Source organism: Mya arenaria, chromosome 4, assembly GCF_026914265.1.
Source record: "Mya arenaria isolate MELC-2E11 chromosome 4, ASM2691426v1".
NCBI classification, from domain to species: domain Eukaryota; kingdom Metazoa; phylum Mollusca; class Bivalvia; order Myida; family Myidae; genus Mya; species Mya arenaria.
In genome coordinates this window covers 28,574,001-28,594,953 of record NC_069125.1, presented here as the reverse complement: position 1 = coordinate 28,594,953, position 20,953 = coordinate 28,574,001, and the positions used below count along the sequence as shown (strand labels likewise).

Below are 20,953 nucleotides of genomic sequence, written 5' to 3'. Positions count from 1 at the left end.
GGAAGGGTTATTTGTGTTCTATTTTTACATTTTAACACTTTAAAGGGGCACAATAGAAGTTGATGCATTTAAAAAAATAAAATAATGCCTTTTAACAAAAACAAGCATATGTTTTGTGTACAGGTAAAAAAAGATATTATCCATAATAAATTGTTTTTTTCAATCAAAAGCTACATGGCCTAAAAAAGCGCCAAAATATCATATATATGTTTTTATCAGTACACAAATCAATGCTTTTTCTTCGTTTTGATCATTAAAGCTGCACTCTCACAGATTTAACATTTTTACAACTTTTTTTATTTTTTGTCTTGGAAAGAGCAAATTTTTTCGTAAATATCTGCAAACCAATGATAAAAGATTGCTGACAAAAGATCAGATCGCAGATTTTCATATTTCGGCTCGAAAATTAATGACTTATGGCTTATAACCGTTACTAACGGTTTAAGGAAAATGCATAAAACATCAATTTTTAAACTTAAATACAAAAATCTGCGATCTAATTTTTTGTCAGCAGTCTTAAATAACTGGTTTCCATGGATTTTTGCAAAAATTGGCTCGTTCCAAGACAGAAAGTTGTCAAAACGTTCAATCTGTGAGAGTGCAGCTTTAAAAAAAACTTCAGGAGCATGGGTATTTTTGTGAGTCAGTCAATTCTATTCATATTTCTCCATTATACAATCGTGACAAGCATCAGATTTCAACCTGACGTATTTGGATGCAGACGAGCGCTTTTTTTGCTCTGTTTATGTATAGAATATTTATGTTATTAGTTACGTGACAATTTCTAACATACTTATGTGATAAGCATAACCATGTTTGAACAGTTTTATCAATGTAAATCGAAACATTAAAATGGTGCAAATGGATTCATAAGAGGCAAAGTTACAACTTTAAGGGACACAATATATTTTGATGAAAAAAAAATCAATTGTAATGCATTATTTTGTTTATTTTGTATGAAATTAATCATGAAAAAAAAAGGTGTATATATGGTTTAGGTACAGATAAAAAATATAAGCGATATTTATTGGTTCTTTTTTTAACTTGGGCATTGGTGGCCACGTAGCTAATTATAAATATTGATTTGAAAACCCCATTTATTAAGGCTAATATTTGCATTAAAATTAATTTTAAAAAAAAAATGTATCAACCTTTTTATTGTGTGCCTTTAATATTTATCTTCCATTTGAACCACAGGAAATTTATACTGATGTTAAGTTACGTAAGTATTATGAAACTGGATATTGAATTATTTCCTTTATAAAATATTTAAGGCCCCAAAGCGATGTTTTGTAAATTGCAATATGGCGTGCACTTCATAAAGTTATTGGGAAGGAAGTCAGATACTGGGATCTATATATGATTATCATAGTGTGATGTAGACGGATGTGAATAATATATATAGGCATAGAAATTGTGCTTTTTATGGGAGAATTCGTTTTTTCTTTCGGAGGCTAGATTTCTGAGTTTTTATTGTTAAAAAAGTCTCCTGGAATTATAAGTGTGATGAAGATGATATACATTTCTAAGGAGATTTACTAATTTCACTTGACTTGAGTTCTATTTTTATCAAAAGGGGAAGATATTCGTCTTGTTATTGATAGAAAAACATGTCAGCCGGCCATGAACCATGTAATCATCCGTACTCTGTTCAGGATTTAGATGTATAACAAATTCGGAAAAAGCTGTTGCCATTATTACGCGACATTTAAAGCATGTTGTGGTACTGGCTGGCTGCTTGTAACAGGATTTTGGTTTATAATGGAATGTATATGATGGAAGAAAATGGTGTTATAATTCTATTATAGAATACGTAGTAAATGGATAAATGTTCTTTGCAGAACATATGGGACAGAAACGCTGTTGTTATACGTATATAATGGTTTATATGTGACATAAAAGCTGTTGTTATAGTTTTTTCTTATGGAATATATGTGACAGAGGTGATGTTGTTATAATTAATGGAATTTATATGATCGAGAAAATAATGTTGTTATAATTAATGGAATTTATATTACAGAATAAATGTTGTTATAACTCTCTATGAAGGAATATATGTGATGAAAAAAATGGGAATTTAACTCTTATTTTAATGACGAAAAGAATAATGTTATAATCTTCTATAATGGAATAAATGTTGTGGAAAAATTGTTGTTATCATTAATGGAATTTATTTGACAGAAAAAAGTGTTATTATAATTCTTCTTAAATGATATAATTATCTGACGGGAAAAAATCGTGTTTTAACTCTTCAAGGAAAAGGATGTTGTTATAATCTTCTGAAAAAGAATACATATGACAGAAAAAGTGTTATTATAATTCTCCATAACTTGATATAATTATGTGATGAAAAAAAAAATGTGTTTGAACACTTCAAAGAAAAGAATGGTGTTATAATGGACATAAACATTTATGACAAAGGGATGATGTTATAAATTCCTGGAAATAAATATGAAAAGGCTCATTAAATCGCAGGTAAATATATTCCCATATGATAATTAGCAATAGATGAGGTTGTTATAATGATTATAATCAGCCGAGGTTCGATACTAAGATTGTTTCTGTTGCTTTGTTGTCAGGAAGATATATCGATGTTATCACTGTTCTTGCTTATTATTGTGATGAAAATAGACTAGTTAAGATAATGATGCTACGTTTTAGTTGAAAGATATAGGTAAAGTGCTGAAAAACAGTACAAACGGCTTGTGGATGTACTTCATGTAAATTTATATAAGTGTTTTTAAAAACAACAATGATTTAGGTGAAATGCATATGATACTTAAGTGAAATGATCAAAGCATTGCTGGTACTTTTGTTGGCAACAGTTCAAGATATTGATTCATACTTGTTTTGTATGTGTACTTTAACATTGAGCATCTGTGTTATTCAGTTAAGTTGAGATATTGTCATATAGCCTTGTTGCCTTTGTCAACACAAGTGTGGTCCAAGTGCAAATCCTTAAACTTGGCCTAATTAACTCAAATTGTTGTTATATAAATATTTTTCAAAAAAATAAATATTTAGATACAATTTTTTACACATGATTTAGGGAGACAATATGCACATGTATATTTATGTCTCCCCCCAGTGAATGGGGAGACTTAATGTTTTTGCTCTGTCCTTCAGTCCGTCCGTCAGTCTGTCCTTATGTCACACTTTGTTTCTGCTCAATTACCTAAGAGCTCTTGGGCCCAGGAACTTTATATGTTGGTTGGTCATGACCAATACATGACCCCTATTGATTTTGTTATCAGTGGGTCAAAGGTCAAGGTCACTGTGACCATCAGATGAAAAAAGATAGGTTGGCGGTGACCTAAAGCGGAAAAATGGTATCCACACTTGCACCCAGGAACTTCATAATTGGTATACCAGTTTGTCATGACTAGCAGATTATTTTGAAATCAGTAGGTCAAAAGTCAAGGTCACAGTGACCTTGAGGTGAAAAAACAGTTACCGCTAATAGCTTCACTAAACTTGCACAATAGATCTTCATACGTTGTATGCCAGTTGGTCATGACCTTGATTGTTTTTGTGACCAGTAGGTCAATAGGTTAAGGTCAATGTTTTTTGTGACCAGTAGGTCAATAGGTTAAGGTCAAGGTGAGCTTGAGGTGAAAAAATGGTTTCAACTTAATAACTTTAGAATACTTGCAGCTAGGAACTTTATACTTGGTATGCTAGTTGGTCATGACTAGTTGATGACGTCTGTTGATTTTGATGTCAGTAGGTCGAAGGTCAAGGTTGCAGTATTGGTCGAAAATGGTTTCCACACAATAACTAAACAAGGTTTGCAACCAGGAACTTCATGCTTGGTATGCCAGTTGGTCATGACTAGTAGATGACCCCTATTGATTGTCAGACCTTGAGGTAAATTTCAGTTTCAGCTGAATAACTTAAGAACGCTTGGGCCAGGGAACTTCATACTTGGTTGTCTTGTTGGTCTTGATCAATAGATGACCTCTTTTTTTTGAGGTCATTAAGTCAAAGTCACAGATGAAAAACAATTTTTTGGTCACCAGTCTGTATGTCACACCTCTTTCCGCTCAATAACTAAAGAACACTTAGACCCAGGAACTTCATACTTGGACCCAGGAACTTCAAACTTGGTATGCAGGTTAGTCATGACCAGTAGATGACCCCTATGTTTGTTTCTTTCCAGTCCAGAAGTACAAACTTCATGTCTGTCATTGATTATTACTCAACTACTACCACACAATGGGGGAGATAAGCGCTTTTAAAAAAAAATAAAAAATTCTAGTTTTAATCGAAAAATACATCAACAAGCATTTGCATTCACTTCATGGTACTCTTGTTTTTTCATAGCCGATATCTATAAAACATCTTAAATCATTTCTTATCTCAAAGCTGCACTCTCACAGATTGACTGTTTTGACAACTTTTTTTTTTTTGTCTTGAGTGAGCAAAGTTTTGCGTAAATGTCTGGAAACTAGTGATATAAGACTGCTGACAAAGATTAGATCTCATTTTTTAATAATTATGTTCTAAAATTAATGTTTATGGCTAAAAGCGTAAAAACTAACAATTAAAGAAAATCAAAATTTTCTACTGTTTTTCGAACAATCCATGTGTTCTATTGTGAGTTATCTTATATGACTGAATTGAAGGTATTGATGCTAAAACCAGCTGATTCTGAGACCAGTATGAAAAAAAATGTAAAAACTGTTAATCTGTGAGAGTGCAGCAATTTTGTTTATTTTTCTTTGTTAAATTACGTGAAAAGTACAAGTGATTTTAGAATGATCGTATGTTTATTCAAAAAACTGAATGAAAATAAAGTATTTCAGATTTTTATTTTGTGATTTTATCAAATGACCAATGAGATTTTATGTTAACTTAGGAAAATGTCTAAGTTAAGAAATTACTTAAGATGTTTTATGAATATACATGTACTCAGGTCCTCTTGGCTCAAGTTGAAACTACTTGTATGAACTATTATCATGCATGTGAAATTGGTAACAATTAGCTTTAAAATGTACAATTATAAGTATATAAAAGTACTACTGTGAAATCATCAATATAAGTGGGACATTAATTTTCATGGATTTTTAGGGTTGCTAATTCATGAATTCGAGATCCTAGTGAAAATTTTACCTTTAATTCTGGAATCATACTGTCTATGTTATGTGTATACATGTATTCACTTGAATATACATGGTTGCGGTATACAAATTGTCAGTACCTAAATCTTTGTTTATTTTACTTTTAATATATTATATATTATTTAACCTCGATGATATTAAATTGAAGTCAACCATTATATATATAGTACTTGCATTCAGTTTTTTTGTATGACAATGTTGGAACATTAAAACAATCTGATTATCAACCTCCTGTGCGGCACATGTAAAACATGCTGATTATTATCCTTGTGTGTTTGAGCGTCACCGCTTGATTTTTTTTCTTTGATCAAATATTTAATTTAACACCCTTACTGTGTTTTCCCAGTTTGCAAAAAAATCCTAATTGACATGCAATGGCTTCACTATTTTATATCCTTGATGTGGGTGCATCTTTATTTATGACCATTAAAAACCTGTGATAATTGACATGGGTTTCTGTGCTAATTGACATATTGTTCCATTGTATTGTCATGAAATGCGTGACGAAGATTATACATAGCACGAGATCGGGGATGGAGAATTTGCAGACAATTTAGGATTGCAGTTTCGATTATTTATATTTAAAAAAAAAATCCACAAAATTTAAGTACCCTGGAAATAGCCCTTATCGAAAAACCACGAAATTTCAAGCCCATGAATATAAACGATTTCACAGTAATTTATTAAGCAAGGCAGAAGTAATTCAAAACCGGAAAATGCACTTTCAGTTTTGATTTATGATAATCATGACTAATTCAGCCTTAAAAAAAGGTTTGTTTCTTGTTACCCGACCGACCATATTTATTTCCTACCTACTTTCAAAAAGAAATGCAGTATACCAAAGTTTTGTCGAAAATTTTGGCATTTGCTTATTTTACAGTCAGAAGTTTATTAGCTCCGAATGGTGCATCAGTTCTTTATTCATATGACAATGTTAAATGCAATGAGCCTAAAATTACAGTAATTTAACATGCCTTATTAAAAAAAAATTTTACTTACCGACCACTATTTTTTGGGCATGTAACAAGATACTAACTTTATTTTTGTACGGCATAATAAACATTTTATATATTCAACTTAAATGTCAGCATGTTACGCACCTTCACCTTCAGGTGGTAACTGTTAAAAGTACACAAATACTATATGAAATAGTGAGTAATAAAAGTACACAAACACTGTATGAAATAGTGAGTGATAAAAGTACACAAACACTGTATGAAATAGTGAGTGATAAAAGTACACAAATACTATATGAAATAGTGAGTAATAAAAGTACACAAACACTGTATGAAATGGTGAGTGATAAAAGTACACAAATACTATATGAAATAGTGAGTAATAAAAGTACACAAACACTGTATGAAATAGTGAGTGATAAAAGTACACAAACACTGTATGAAATAGTGAGTGATAAAAGTACACAAATACTATATGAAATAGTGAGTGATAAAAGTACACAATCACTGTATGAAATGGTGAGTGATAAAAGTACACAAATACTGTATGAAATGGTGAGTGATAAAAGTACACAAACACGATATGAAATGGTGAGTGATAAAAGTACACAAACACTGTATGAAATGGTGAGTGATAAAAGTACACAAACACTGTATGAAATGGTGAGTGATAAAAGTACACAAACACTGTATGAAATGGTGAGTGATAAAAGTACACAAACACGATATGAAATGGTACGTGATTTTCTGATGATGTGAAGTTATTTTCTCACAGTAGGTGTCTAGTTAATTGAAAGTCACATTCTCCGAGTTTGAAGACCCTATTGATCGCCTTGTTTCATTTTCTCATTTAAATCAGTTCTTATTTCTAGTTAGGTAAACAACTGAATGGTCTCTGCAGATGTTGACCCAAAAGGAATGTCTCATCAATTATGAGATAATAACTTATATTATATTGCATTTTTATTTCATCTAGTTACCTGCTATAATTGAGTATTAGTTGTTAAATTGACACTTGTTGCTGCCAACCATTGGTGAACACAGGTTGCTATATAAATAACCTACTATCAGTGGATACAGGTGGATATCCATAAGTGGATACAGGTGGATATCCATAAGTGGATACAGGTGGTTACCTACCATTAATGGATACAGGTGTCTACCTGTCATAAGTGGATACATGTGGCTACCTACCATTAGTAGATAAAGGTGGCTACCTATCATTAGTGGATACAGGTGGCTACCTGTCATTAGTGGATACAGGTGGCTACTTACCATTAGTGGATACAGGTGGCTACCTATCATTAGTGGATACAGGTGGCTACCTGTCATAAGTGGATACAGGTGGCTACTTACCATAAGTGGATACAGGTGGCTACCTATCATTAGTGGATAAAGGTGGCTACATAACATTAGTGGATAAAGGTGGCTACATATCATTAGTGGATAAAGGTGGCTACCTATCATTAGTGGATACAGGTGGCTACCTATCATTAGTGGATACAGGTGGCTACCTATCATTAGTGGATACAGGTGGCTACCTATCATAAGTGGATACAGGTGGCTACTTACCATTAGTGGATACAGGTGGCTACTTACCATTAGTGGATACAGGTGGCTACCTATCATTAGTGGATACAGGTGGCTACATATCATTAGTGGATACAGGTGGCTACCAATCATTAGTGGATACAGGTGGCTACCTATCATAAGTGGATAACGGTGGCTAGATGAGGGGTTGAAAACTGGCACCCTACCATTAATTGTTATTTTGATAAATACTATTAGAGTACAAGTGGCTACTTACAATTGATGGATACAGATGTTTGACTATCATAAGTGGATACAGGTTACTACCTTACATTAATGAGTACAGGTGGCTTCTTGCTATTGATGGATATAGCTGGCTACCTGTCAATAGTGGTACAGGTAGTTATATATTGCTGATGGATACAGGTGGCTACCTGTCAGAAGTGGGTACAGGTAGTTATATATTGCTGATGAATACAGGTGGCTACCTGTCAATAGTGGGTACAGGTAGTTTTATATTGCTGATGGATACAGGTGACTACCTGTCAATAGTGGGTACAGGTAGTTATATATTGCTGATGGATACAGGTGGCTACCTGTCAATAGTGGTTACAGGTGGTTATATATTACTGATGGATACAGGTGGCTACCTGTTAATAGTGGGTACAGGTAGTTTTATATTGCTGATGGATACAGGTGACTACCTGTCAATAGTGGGTACAGGTAGTTATATATTGCTGATGGATACAGGTGGCTACCTGTCAATAGTGGGTACAGGTAGTTTTATATTGCTGATGGATACAGGTGACTACCTGTCAATAGTGGGTACAGGTAGTTATATATTGCTGATGGATACAGGTGGCTACCTGTCAATAGTGGGTACAGGTGGTTATATATTACTGATGGATACAGGTGGCTACCTGTCAATAGTGGGTACAGGTAGTTATATATAGGTGGCTACCTACCATTAGTGAACACTGGTTTTTAACTGCCATAAGTGGTCTCATGTGCTTCATGCCTGGCATTAATGGACAAAAGAAGCTCAGATTTAGAAAAAGACCATGTTTACTTCTTATAGATGACAGTTACAGACTTAAGTTAAAGTCTGAAATGTCTGGCGCATAATTTTCAATTAAGCATTTTACATGGGCATTTATAAAAAGTGGTGAGCATACCAAACCTGACCATTCCTTGCCTAAATGTGTACTGGATTAGTAAAGAATAAATGTCAAATCTTGAAATATTTTTCTCAAAATTTGTTTTGAAAGCCTTGGGGAAATTTTATATAAGACTATTTTCTAGTTGCTTGTTATTACTAAAAGCTTTTGTATTTTCTTTTGCCAAATGATTGACAAATTGTGAAATTGCATGATAAACTTATATTTCCAGTTTTAGTCATATAACATATGCAATAAGTATCTGGTCACTTCAGCTAAAAGCTTTTGTATTTTTTTCTGTCAAACAATGATGAATATTGAAATAACGAAACTGATTTCTTATAAAACTTCTCTTTTCAGTCCGAATCTCGGCTGTTTTCCCCCATCTCTGAAAAGATGCCAAACAACTCGTTACAGCCTGGAAACAAGATCTCAAAACGTGAATCGCTGAAGGTAATCTTCTTTTCTTTGGATGAATCCGTAAATCTTGTAAAAAAAAGTCTGATTATGTGTTTTCAGGCATATGATACGCATTATTTGCTTTCAGTGTTATTAGTTTTAAGTGTCTGATTTTACACCAACTATTCGTTTTGAAGCTAAGTTCTTGCTAGCTCATCTGTTTTACGGAGAAAAAAGTTGTGCTCAATAATTATCATTTAGAAAAAAAATTATCGTTGGTCTTTACTCTAAATCGTTCAAGATATTCAAATGAAACTTGGTCCAGAGACAATAATTAATAGTCAGGCAAGGCCAATAACTCTCACTTCAATAAAGGTTCAATTATGCCCCTTTTACAAACATCAGACATTTTCAAATGAAACTTGGTACACATGTTGCCAGAGACATTATTAAGTTGTTAGGCAAGGCCAATAACTCACTTCAATAATGGTTGAATTATGCCCCTTTTACAAACTTAAGACAATCGTTTATTTTGCAGCGTTCTTGTTCTTCATTTGAGGACATTTTAGATCCCAAGGGAGGGAAATCAATTTTATAAAAAAATGTGTGGTAAGGGTTATGTCTTATCAATAAACAGGTAGGGTAGGAAGGCTGTTTTTTTTTTTTATTAGGCTTTATGTAAGAAGGTTATTGTCATCATTGGGTAATGGCGTTTAAATCATCAGTATATCAGTATTTTAAATCAGTATAAATCTTTTTTTTATGTACAAATTAAAACTCACACAATTTTTAAAATAAAAAATTGCCGTATATAGAAACAGTAGGTTCGGCGCCTATTTTGTTGGTAGGATTGGGGTTGGCACCTTTTTCATAAGTAGGTCTTGGGTAACCGGAGCCAGAAGTATTTAGGGGGTGGATGGGGGCCTGAAAATTATTCTATAGATGCTAAAACATTCCTAGTTCCCTATGAATGCCTGAAAATTAAGGCTCTCTTCTCTGCTAAACAAAAAAAAAAATTATAGTTCCATATAAGGAAATATTTCATTAATTGTTTTTTCACTGACATATGGAGGCAAGTTGAAAGGAAAAGTACAGTCATATAAGGGTAATTCCAGCTCAAAAAAACAGTCTAATTCGTTGTATGTGTCTGAGCTGTAGACGGATTCTTTATTAACTAAGATATAGACAATCCCATTATCTAGACAAAGCTGTTATGCAATGTCGCTGCGGGTGGAAGTGGAAATTTTTAGCTCTACTGGCCAAAGGCCAGAAGAGCTTATGCGATGGTAATGTGTACGTAGTATGTGCATCCGTGCGTTCGTGCGTCTGTAAACAATTGCTTGTGAACACAATACAGTCTTCAGTTTTGATTGTATCTCGATGAAACTTGTACAGTATCTAGATATCCATTAGAGTGCGGTTCCTTTCGAAAACCAGCCAGATCCGCCCATAAATGCCTAGATTATGGGCCATGAAAGTTTTAAAGAAATGCTTTCTATTTTTAGCCAGGTCTGCATGAGCGAATTCTATTTTTAGCCAAGTTTACATGTACATGTAAATTCAAGTCTAGAGTTAAGGGAGACAATTTGCAAGTCTAGGATTTTGAGAGACAATTTGCTTTTTGCTTCTGCAGTTGATTTTGTGAATTACTCTGCCTTGTTCTTGTTGAAAGCCCAAAGGCCATTTTTTAGCTTAAAGTTCTGTAGTTTGCGCATTCATCTTAACAAAATTGGTTGTGAATGTTTAAGTTATGCACCTGGTGTCATTACTGGCCACACCCAGGGTTCACAGGTTTGGTAAACATAAATCTGGAAAGGTTTGAAAATCTTTTTGTGTGTTTGTGCATCCATCTCAGCACAATTGATTGTGAATGTTTGTTCAAATTGATCAATGTTGTCCTAGGATGCCCTTGACTTTGACCTTTTGACCAACTTTTTTTAACTTTTAAAACTACATAAATTTTTACTATGAGTACAGTTTTGAAAGCATTTTTTTTTGTCAGATGACTTTTACTTGGCACATATTAAAATAGTTCATGCAACTAATCTGCTTACAATACTTTCTGGGCTCAGATGTTGAACGTGCTACGTTTTCAGGTAACCCAAACACAAAACATAAAGTATATGTCTGTTGCCTTTTACCCATACATACATGCTGTGGATTGATATGACAACAAAGGCCATGCCAGTAGAGCATAGGCCCTTTTGGGCCTCTTGTTTAATGTGACTTTGAAAAAGAAGCAGAACTTTTTCAAATTTAACCCCTGAACTTCAACAGCAATGTTACATGCATAGTACAGTACACTCAACGAGTTAGACCCACATTCCATTTCCCTACACGGATTTTTGCTGTCGGGGCCAACACAATGATTTTATCGACTTTCCGCGCTCCTCAGAGTTTGAATTTAAGGCCCTCAGAGGGCGATCAGTCGACCAACGCTCAACGAACTTGGCGTTCCTCGGAGGGGTTAACTCTACGCTAAAGTTATTTTTTTTTATTAAAATTTTCAACCGATTATGACGGCTCCAGTAAATTGCTACATGTATTATTCTTTTTCCTCTGCCCGTTTTGCATGAAGTTAGCTTACCACAAGAATGCAGTCGTATTTCACTAGTTGCACATGCATCTTATAAACGTGTTTTTGCTAATGACTGATAAACACATTTCATCCGAGAAATTCTAGGTTACACATTTCTGGAAAATCAAGAGGTCAAACACGCGTTCAAAGTTCACAGCGCATGGTTTTGAAGGCCTTCTTGCCTCATTTTCTGTGGAAAATTCCATTAAACATCATAGCTATTTTTAACCACCAATAATAAATAGTGTATTCTACATTGTATTGATCACGCGCTTGACGTCAGAGGTCATGGTTCAGAATCGTGTTAATAGTCGGCTGCTTTATGATGCAATAACTTAGTGGATATACTTGAATGATTCAATGTTTGTTATTCAAGACAATATTCAATTGGCGTTTCCGGACATAAATACAAATTAAACGTTGGTACATGTAAGAATATTTTACGCTTAACAATGTGCATAAGCATGAAAATAAATAACTTCTAAACAAGAATGACTTTATTCCTCGGAGTGAGTGAGGAAAGTGGGTCTAACTCGTTGAGTGTACTATACTTATTGGCTCACTTGTTATTTGCGAGAAAGAAATTGATGTATTGTTGTTGCAAAATTTAAAAAAAAAACATTTTAAGTTTTCCAAATGAAACTTGGTACACATGTTGCCAGAGACAATATGCATAATGTATAGCATGGTTCGTAACTCTTGCTTTAATTATTGTTGAGTTTTGTTCCATTTTCAACAGAAATACAGCCAACAAACAATGGGTTTGGCTAGCGATACTATTCTTGTAAATGTTTCACAATAATTCTTGGCAGTAAATGCGAGTTATATTGCTCATGTATTTTAGTGCGGTATTTCATTTCTCAACACTGCCGGTAATTCTGCATCTGTTTCACCTGTCCGCGTTTCAAAAATGTTTGCAAAGAGAAATAAGAAAATTGTTTTTAAGTCAATTATCACGTACAGGTAAATAAAAAACCTCCAATGCTATCAGAGATCTATATAAATTTGCCTATCAGAATAATGAAAAATGAACTAAAATAATCAAATCCTTTTGGCACAAAAATTCAATTAACTGAAAATAAGTTTTCTTTATATGATCCAATATTTAAAATTCTTGAGTAGCTTTTCCCATTTTACATTTAATTTAATGTCTTCACTAACTCTGAAATAGAAATTATTTTTTTATCAAATTCAACATCGTTCAAAGTTATAGTGATATTTCTTTACATTTCTATTAACGGTTCAATTAATGTAGATTTGTGCTTTATTTTATAATCCCACATACCGTATATTTATGAAAGGTCTAATTTTTTATAGAGAGGTTATTTTATTACCACTAAAACAGTTTGCAACTGTTTGAAATATGCACCAGAGGGTTTTAAATGATTGAAAGTTAAGGTTGTTCATGGATGCAGAAAATTACACAAAAAAATCAAAGTTGTTGCATTGGCATGAATAAAGGAAACTTAAGCAAAATAATGAATATATATATATTCTCTTTATTGCTTAAAGGGGCTAGACACAAGATGGTCCCCAAATGGGCAAATACATTATTTACACAAAACATCAAGCCTATAATTCTTAATACAAGCTAGTATGAGACTGATAATTAATCATTTTACCTGATTAAAAGAATATTTTGTTGATGTCTCAGCTGAGTTTACTTGTTTTAAAATAGCACATAATGGTTTCCCATAATGGTTTATAGTGCGGATATTTTTGTGTCGCCTGAAAAGACGACATATAGGGGTTACTTTTGTCGTCAGCGGTGGCGGCGGCGGCAGCGGCGGCGTCCGCGTCCCATTTTCGGGGTATATCTCCTAAACTATTAGTGGTATCAACTTGAAACTTCATATGTACATAGATCTAATTGAGGGCAAGTGCAGTGCTCAAGAACTGTTACTCTTGCTTCCATATTTTTTTAGTTATTGCCCTTCGTTATTTTTCATGCTTGAAGTTTTGCTCCGGTCCGGGGCATATCTTGTAGAATATAAGAGTTATCAAATTGAAACTTCATATGTAGATAGATCTCATGGAGGGCAAGTGCAGTGCACAATAACAGTAACTCTTGCTTACTTAGTTTTAAAATTATTGCCCTTTGTTAATTTTCATGTTTAAAGTTTTGTCCAGGGCATATCTTGAAGAATATAAGAGGTATCAACTTGAAACTTCATAGCTAGATAGATCTCATTGAGGGCAAGTGCAGTGCACAATAACAGTAACTCTTGCTTTCTTAGTTTTAAAGTTATTGCCCTTTGTTAATTTTCATGCTTAAAGTTTTGTCCGGGGCATATCTTGAAGAATATAAGAGGTATCAACTTGAAACTTCATAGCTAGATATATCTCATTGAGGGCAAGTGCAGTGCACAATAACAGTAACTCTTGCTTTCTTAGTTTTAAAGTTATTGTCCTTTGTTAATTTTCATGCTTAAAGTTTTGTCCAGGGCATATCTTGAAGAATATAAGAGGTATCAACTTCATAGCTAGATATATCTCATTGAGGGCAAGTGCAGTGCACAATAACAGTAACTCTTGCTTTCTTAGTTTTAAAGTTATTGCCCTTTGTTAATTTTCATGCTTAAAGTTTTGTCCGGGGCATATCTTGAAGAATAAAAGAGGTATCAACTTGAAACTTCATAGCTAGATAGATCTCATTGAGGGCAAGTGCAGTGCACAAGAACCGTTACTCTTGCTGCCATATTTTTAGAGTTATTGCCATTTGTTAATTTTCTTGCTTAGGTTTTGTCCGTGGCATATCTCGTAAACTATAGGAGGTTTCAACCTGAAACTTATTCCATAGGTATATCTGATTGAGGGAAAGTGCAGTGCACAAAAACTGTAACTCTTGCATCTATATGTTTAGAGTTATTGCCCTTTGTTAATTTTCAAGCTTAAATTTTGTCTGGGGCATTTCTCGAAAACTATATATAAGAGTTATCAACTTGAAACTTTATAGATAGATAGATCTTATTGAAGGGGATCACAGTGCACAAAAACTGTATCTCTTGCTTCCATATTAGAGTTATTGCCCTTTGTTAATTTTCATGTTTAACTTTACCTTGCACACTTTTTTAGCTCACCAGAGCACGAAGTGCTCAAGGTGAGCTATTGTGATCGGTCTTTGTCCGTCGTCCATCCGTCAACAATTGCTTAAAGAACATCTCCTCTGAAACTACCTGGCCATATTCAATGAAACTTGACAGGAAACTTCCTTGGGTGTCCCTCTACAAAAATACAACAAGGGGTTACGATTGATTAACAACAACAAAATGGCTGACTTCCTGTTTTGCTTTAAAAAACATCTCCTGTGAAACTATCAGTCAAAATTCAATGAAACTTTACAGGAAGCTTCCTTGGGTGACCCTCTACAAAAATACAACAAGGGGTCATGATTGATCAACAACAACAGCAACAACAGCAAAATGGCTGACTTCCTGTTTTGCTTAAAAAAAACATCTCCTCTTAAACTACCACTCCAAATTCAGTGAAACTTTACAGGAAGCTTCCTTGGGTGACCCTCTACAAAAATACAACAAGGGGTCACCATTAATCAACAACAACACCAAAATGGCCAACTTCCTGTTTTGCTTTAAAAAACATCTTCTCTGAAAATATCTGTCCAAATTCAATGAAGCTTTACAGGAAGCTTCCTTGGGTGACCCTCTACACAACAATGGGCCACGATTAATCAACAACAACAACAAAATGGCCAACTTGCTGTTTTGCTTTAAAAAAACATCTCATTGCATGACTGCACTTGAAAGTTAAATGGCAACATCATTGTCTATAAATGAATAAAATGCCAATCTAACAGCTATAATGTCGACAGTAAATAATTTGTCAGGCGACACATCCGACTCGCGGAGTTCTAGTTTTTTATAACACAACAAAATGTGGCAAATCATTAGAAGTGTTAAATTTAAGATACTGACACCTGCTGGAACCCTTGAACAAATGTTGATATATGCTCAAATATTGTCCTTGAAGTCTACAATTTTGAAAAGAGTTACTTACAGGATTCAACGAAAGGCTGTAGCCTGATCGGTTGATTGACATCATCATGTGATGCTACCAGTGTTCTCAATAAAGGTTTGAATTTCCGCCAGCTAAGTATGAGTCCCTATGCCAAGTGGATATGCTATCAGTTTTCTCATTTTTTATGACTTTACTGGCGTGGGTCCCCCCCTCCCCCCCCCCCCCCCCCCCCCCCCCCCCCCCCCCCCCCCCCAAAAAAAACTTTTTTCTTCTTTTTTTTGTGCAATTTCGGTATCAAACAGTAATAATTAAATTAAAAAGTATGTGTTTACAGTGGTCATGTGGTTTATGGTGTCAAAACATGAGCGTATCTATTTAAAAATGAAAAATGAAAATTTGTAAAACTCATTTCGATAGTGTCCATCATGTGGCCAAGGTTGTCAACAACAGGTCAGGGTAAGTGGTCAAGTGGTTAAGGTGTCCGCCCCTCACCAAATAGATTGTGGGTTCACTGCGTACCAGGTTAACTTTCCAATGGCCTTTCAAAATGGACATCAGTATTTGTTTTTACCAATGAATCAGAAACATACTAGAGTGAGTCTACAAGCCATTGGTTTTCACCACAATCAAGCTACAGGAATTAGTATAAACTAAGTTTGACAACCACTGCGGACTGACTGCTCAGATTTGAAGGAGTTGCTTCCCTTTATGTAGTCAATTCTTGAAATGTTTTTTGGCACACATCTGCTTCGAAATAAAACCATAGTTAAAAAAAATTACTGGTATATATACAAAGATCTATAATGAAGGAATTTTGATTGAAACATGTTATTATTATCTGCGAGTTATGCAGAAAAAGGTTAAAAAAACAACAACACAGGGTCGGTTCGCATTAAATTCGTTTCAGAAACCTTGAATAAGAAAATGAATACTGAGGTTAGTATTGCAGTGTTCATAAAGAATATTTCTTAATTCTCCATAAATCAATATTGCATAAATAAAGAAAATAAGCAAGCTGATGGTACATGAGATTTTCCACACAATTAACCAAAAAAACGCTATATATGTTTAAAATTATCCAATTCAAGGGACTAGACACCAGATGACACAATTGCAAGAAAAGAAGAATTTTGTCAAAAACTATCATAAAATTGACATTTTTGTGTACATCACATTGAACCTTACTGATGTATCACATTGCTTACAACACATGCATCTTTCGCAGTTTTTATTTAAACTGGGAAACTTTTATGCGCTATCAAAATCTATCGAAACCGGCAAGTTGTCAGATTTTAGAAGCCCTGATTCGAACTGCCATTCCTATTTTTAGCTCTACTGGCCAAAGGCCAGAAGAGCTTATGCGATGGTAATGTGTACGTAGTATGTGCATCCGTGCGTCCGTGCGTCTGTAAACAATTGCTTGTGAACACGATACAGTCTTCAGTTTTGATTGTATTTCGATGAAACTTGTACAGTATCTAGATATCCATTAGAGTGCGGTTCCTTTCGAAAACCAGCCAGATCCGCCCATGCATGCCTAGATTATGGCCCTTGATAGTATAAAAAATGCTATTGTGTAAACAATTGGTTGTGAACACGATACAGTCTTCAGTTTTGATTATATCTCGATGAAACTTGTACAGTATCTAGATATCCATAAGAGTGCGGTTCCTTTCGAAAACCAGCCAGATCCGCCCATAAATGCCTAGATTATGGGCCATGAAAGTTTTAAAGAAATGCTTTCTATTTTTAGCCAGGTCTGCATGAGCGAATTCTATTTTTAGCCAAGTTTACATGTATAAGTTAATTCAAGTCTAGAGTTAAGGGAGACAATTTGCAAGTCTAGGATTTTGAGAGACAATTTGCTTTTTGCTTCTGCAGTTGATTTTGTGAATTACTCTGCCTTGTTCTTGTTGAAAGCCCAAAGGCCATTTTTTAGCTTTAAGTTCTGTAGTTTGCGCATTCATCTTAACAAAATTGGTTGTGAATGTTTAAGTTATGCACCTGGTGTCATTACTGGCCACACCCAGGGTTCACAGGTTTGGTAAACATAAATCTGGAAAGGTTTGAAAATCTTTTTGTGTGTTCCTGCATCCATCTCAGCACAATTGATTGTGAATGTTTGTTCAAATTGATCAATGTTGTCCTAGGATGCCCTTGACTTTGACCTTTTGACCAACTTTTTTTAACTTTTAAAACTACAGAAAATTTTACTATAAGTACAGTTTTGAAAGCATTTTTTTTGTCAGATGACTTTTACTTGGCACATATTAAAATAGTTCATGCAACTAATCTGCTTACAATACTTTCTGGGCTCAGATGTTGAACGTGCTACATTTTCAGGTAACCCAAACACAAAACATAAACTATATGTCTGTTGCCTTTTACCCATACATACATGCTCTGGATTGATATGACCACAAAAGCCATGCCAGTAGAGCATAGGCCCTTTTGGGCCTCTTGTTTATGATGCATTTTTGGTAACATTTACTTGACATATTGTTTAGTCATTAGCAGCCCATGTTATAAAAGTGGATAATTATTTGGTTTGGTTAAAGTTAGTCAATATGTTTATTGATTGGTCAATATTTATCCAATAATGACTTGTTGACCAATCAAATTGCTTGCATGTGCAAACTTACCAAAAGATAACCTGCAGATAAGTTAATATCCACTTTTAAACTATTGGCCCCTGGCTGAGTTATCTTTTGGCTAATTTGCTCATACAGTCAATTTGATTGGTCAACATAAATCATTGGATAATTATTGACCAAACAATAAACATTTTGGCTAACTTGGGGAAACCAAAACGTGCACATGTAAGTAAAGAGAAAAAAACCTGGATTTGGTAGGGAGCGAACGCCCAGTACAGTAAAGAAAAATTCGAAATCAGACAACAAAACCGTTCGACCCACAAGGACTTTTACATATGCTGAGAGAGAATTTAATCTTTAAATCTTTTGTTGAAAAGTGTTTCAAATGGTATTTAAAATCATGGACTTCAGAGATAATATTTGAGCATATGTCAACATTTGCTGAAGGTTTCCAGGCGTCATTTTCTTAGCTTTAACACTCCTAATGATTTACCACACTTTATCTTCTCATAAAAAAGCGAGGGAGTCTCTTTAAGCTGTAAATTGATTTTTGTGTAAACAAAGTGATGTATGTTTAGCCTGTATTCGAGAATAAGCTAAAACTAAGAATTGATTGAAATGTTCAACATGAGCAGACATTGCTTAAAGGCAACTCCCACTGAAATTGTTTTGGCTTCTATATCATTCAGGGTTGCCAGCGGACTTGAAAAGTCAGGGAAATTGGGTATATTTTCAAGGTCAGGGATTGTCAGGGAATTTTGAAATTTGGTCAGTGAAAAATGAAAATCCTGAAAAGTCAGGGAAAAGTCAGGGAAAAATTATTTCAAAGGTCGAAAAATATACGCATTGAAGGTCTTTCTTGGCTATGGCAGTCTTTAGGCATTTAATATTTGACTTTATCACTCTCACAGTTAAGCATTAAATTCAAATAACAGTAAACTGTGATATTAAGAAGCATTATATGTTAACTTAGTGATTATAATACTATTCTACAAGGATATTGGTGGGAAGGCTGAATACCAAGAACTTTTCACAGTGGTGAAAGACATGCTTATTCTGTCCCATGGCCAGTCATCTGTTGAGAGGGGGTTCTCTGACAATAAGGAGCTATTGAAAGGGAACATGAATAAGCATACCCTTATTACGTACAGACAGGCTTATGATGGCCTCAAATCCCAGGACAAGCCACTCTCCGAGTGTGTCAGCAAGGAGTTACTTCAGAGCTGTAGGCATGCTTACCATAGGTACAGGACTCATGCACAGGAAACAAAGGTAGAGGATGAAAAGAAGCAGAAAGACAAAGAAAGGGAAGAAACTCAAAGGCAACTGGATGATGCAAAGAAGAAAACGGCAAGTCTGAGGAAGATGGCAGATAAATTGGTTGTTGAAGCTGATGAACTGGCCAAACAAGCTGAAACCAAAAACAATCTGCAGTTACTGGTCAAATCTAATGCCCTGCGGGAAAAGTCCCATGGAAAGAGAAAGGAGATGGAGTGTGAAATTAAGACAGCTGAACATCTAGAGAAGAAACTGAAACAAATGTAATGTTACAGTCATGCCTCTCATTGTATTCTGTATTGGTCTAGCTATTTCTGTGCATGATCACTAGAAGGGCTTTTAATTACTAACAAAATCTAGTCAGTATACATGTATACCAAACTACCATATTGGCATATAACCTGCTTTGCTTTTTGCTTTGACACTAAGAAATTGTACAAGAGGATTTGTCTTGCAAACATGATGGAAACTGGTTAAATTATGCAATGCTATGTTTTTCACACACTTTCACACTTACTTACCATACTCATTCAAAGTCTTTAATTTTATAGTGATTATTTCATGATATGCCAAAATGAGCCCTATGTTCTTGTTTTCATGCTAATGTTTCACATGTTTCACTGACCAACAGTCACACTGTGTTTGAATAGAAATAGTTAAGAATAGTAGAACACTATGTTTGAATCATTACTTTGATGTACAATGTAAATGTTTTATATTTTGGAAAATAAATACAAGTTTACATGCAAAAATATAATGGGAGGATTGGACGGCTATAGGGGAGGTCAGGAGGCCGTTTATGTGTTTGACGATTTTGGTCAGTGAAAAACATGAATTGGTCAGGGAAAAGTCAGGGAAAAGTCAGGGAATTTTATTTCACCAAAGTGCTGGCAACCCTGTCATTTTTATGCACAAGTCAGTTGTAACCACATTTTTATGCACAAGTCAGTTGTAACCACGCCCCCCCCCCCCCCCCCCGCCAGGTCCGGGGAAATGCGGGGACTAATTGACTTTCGGTCTAGACAAGCCCGGGTAAGATCCTTGGCCTGTGGGGACAAACTGTTGGTTAAATCCCCGCCGAATGCTCCCACACCCCAGGGACCCTAGGTAATGCCCATTCCCCGCTATCTTTAGTAGGAAGACAAAACCACCGCATTCAACCGGCACTGCAGGGCCACCTGGAAGGTAAAAACACAGCCCAATTCCCTGGCCATCCCCTGGGGGGGCCGTGGCCGTGCATTAGATGCACATAGCAGAAATTGCGTTAACCTGTACTAAATGAATTTGGCTGACATTGCCTATATCCGCATGTCCTAATTTTTTGTGTCACTTTAACCAAGTATACATGATCATCATCCTAATTGAT

General features: G+C 34.8%; 1 protein-coding gene across 11 annotated transcripts in view; it reads left to right on the top strand.

Moving 5' to 3' along the window:
• The window catches only part of LOC128230092 (oxysterol-binding protein-related protein 8-like), a 118,632-nt gene that overhangs the window by 60,190 nt on the left and 37,489 nt on the right, over positions 1-20,953 (top strand). For 9 of the 11 annotated variants that reach the window (XM_052942098.1, XM_052942096.1, XM_052942100.1 and 6 more), the window contains one exon: positions 9,124-9,216. In XM_052942098.1, coding sequence (XP_052798058.1) covers positions 9,124-9,216 — 93 coding nt within the window. Of the gene's footprint in view, positions 1-1,259; positions 2,476-9,123; positions 9,217-20,953 lie in introns of those variants that run through there. The other 2 variants (XM_052942102.1, XM_052942101.1) reach the window with 2 other exon arrangements.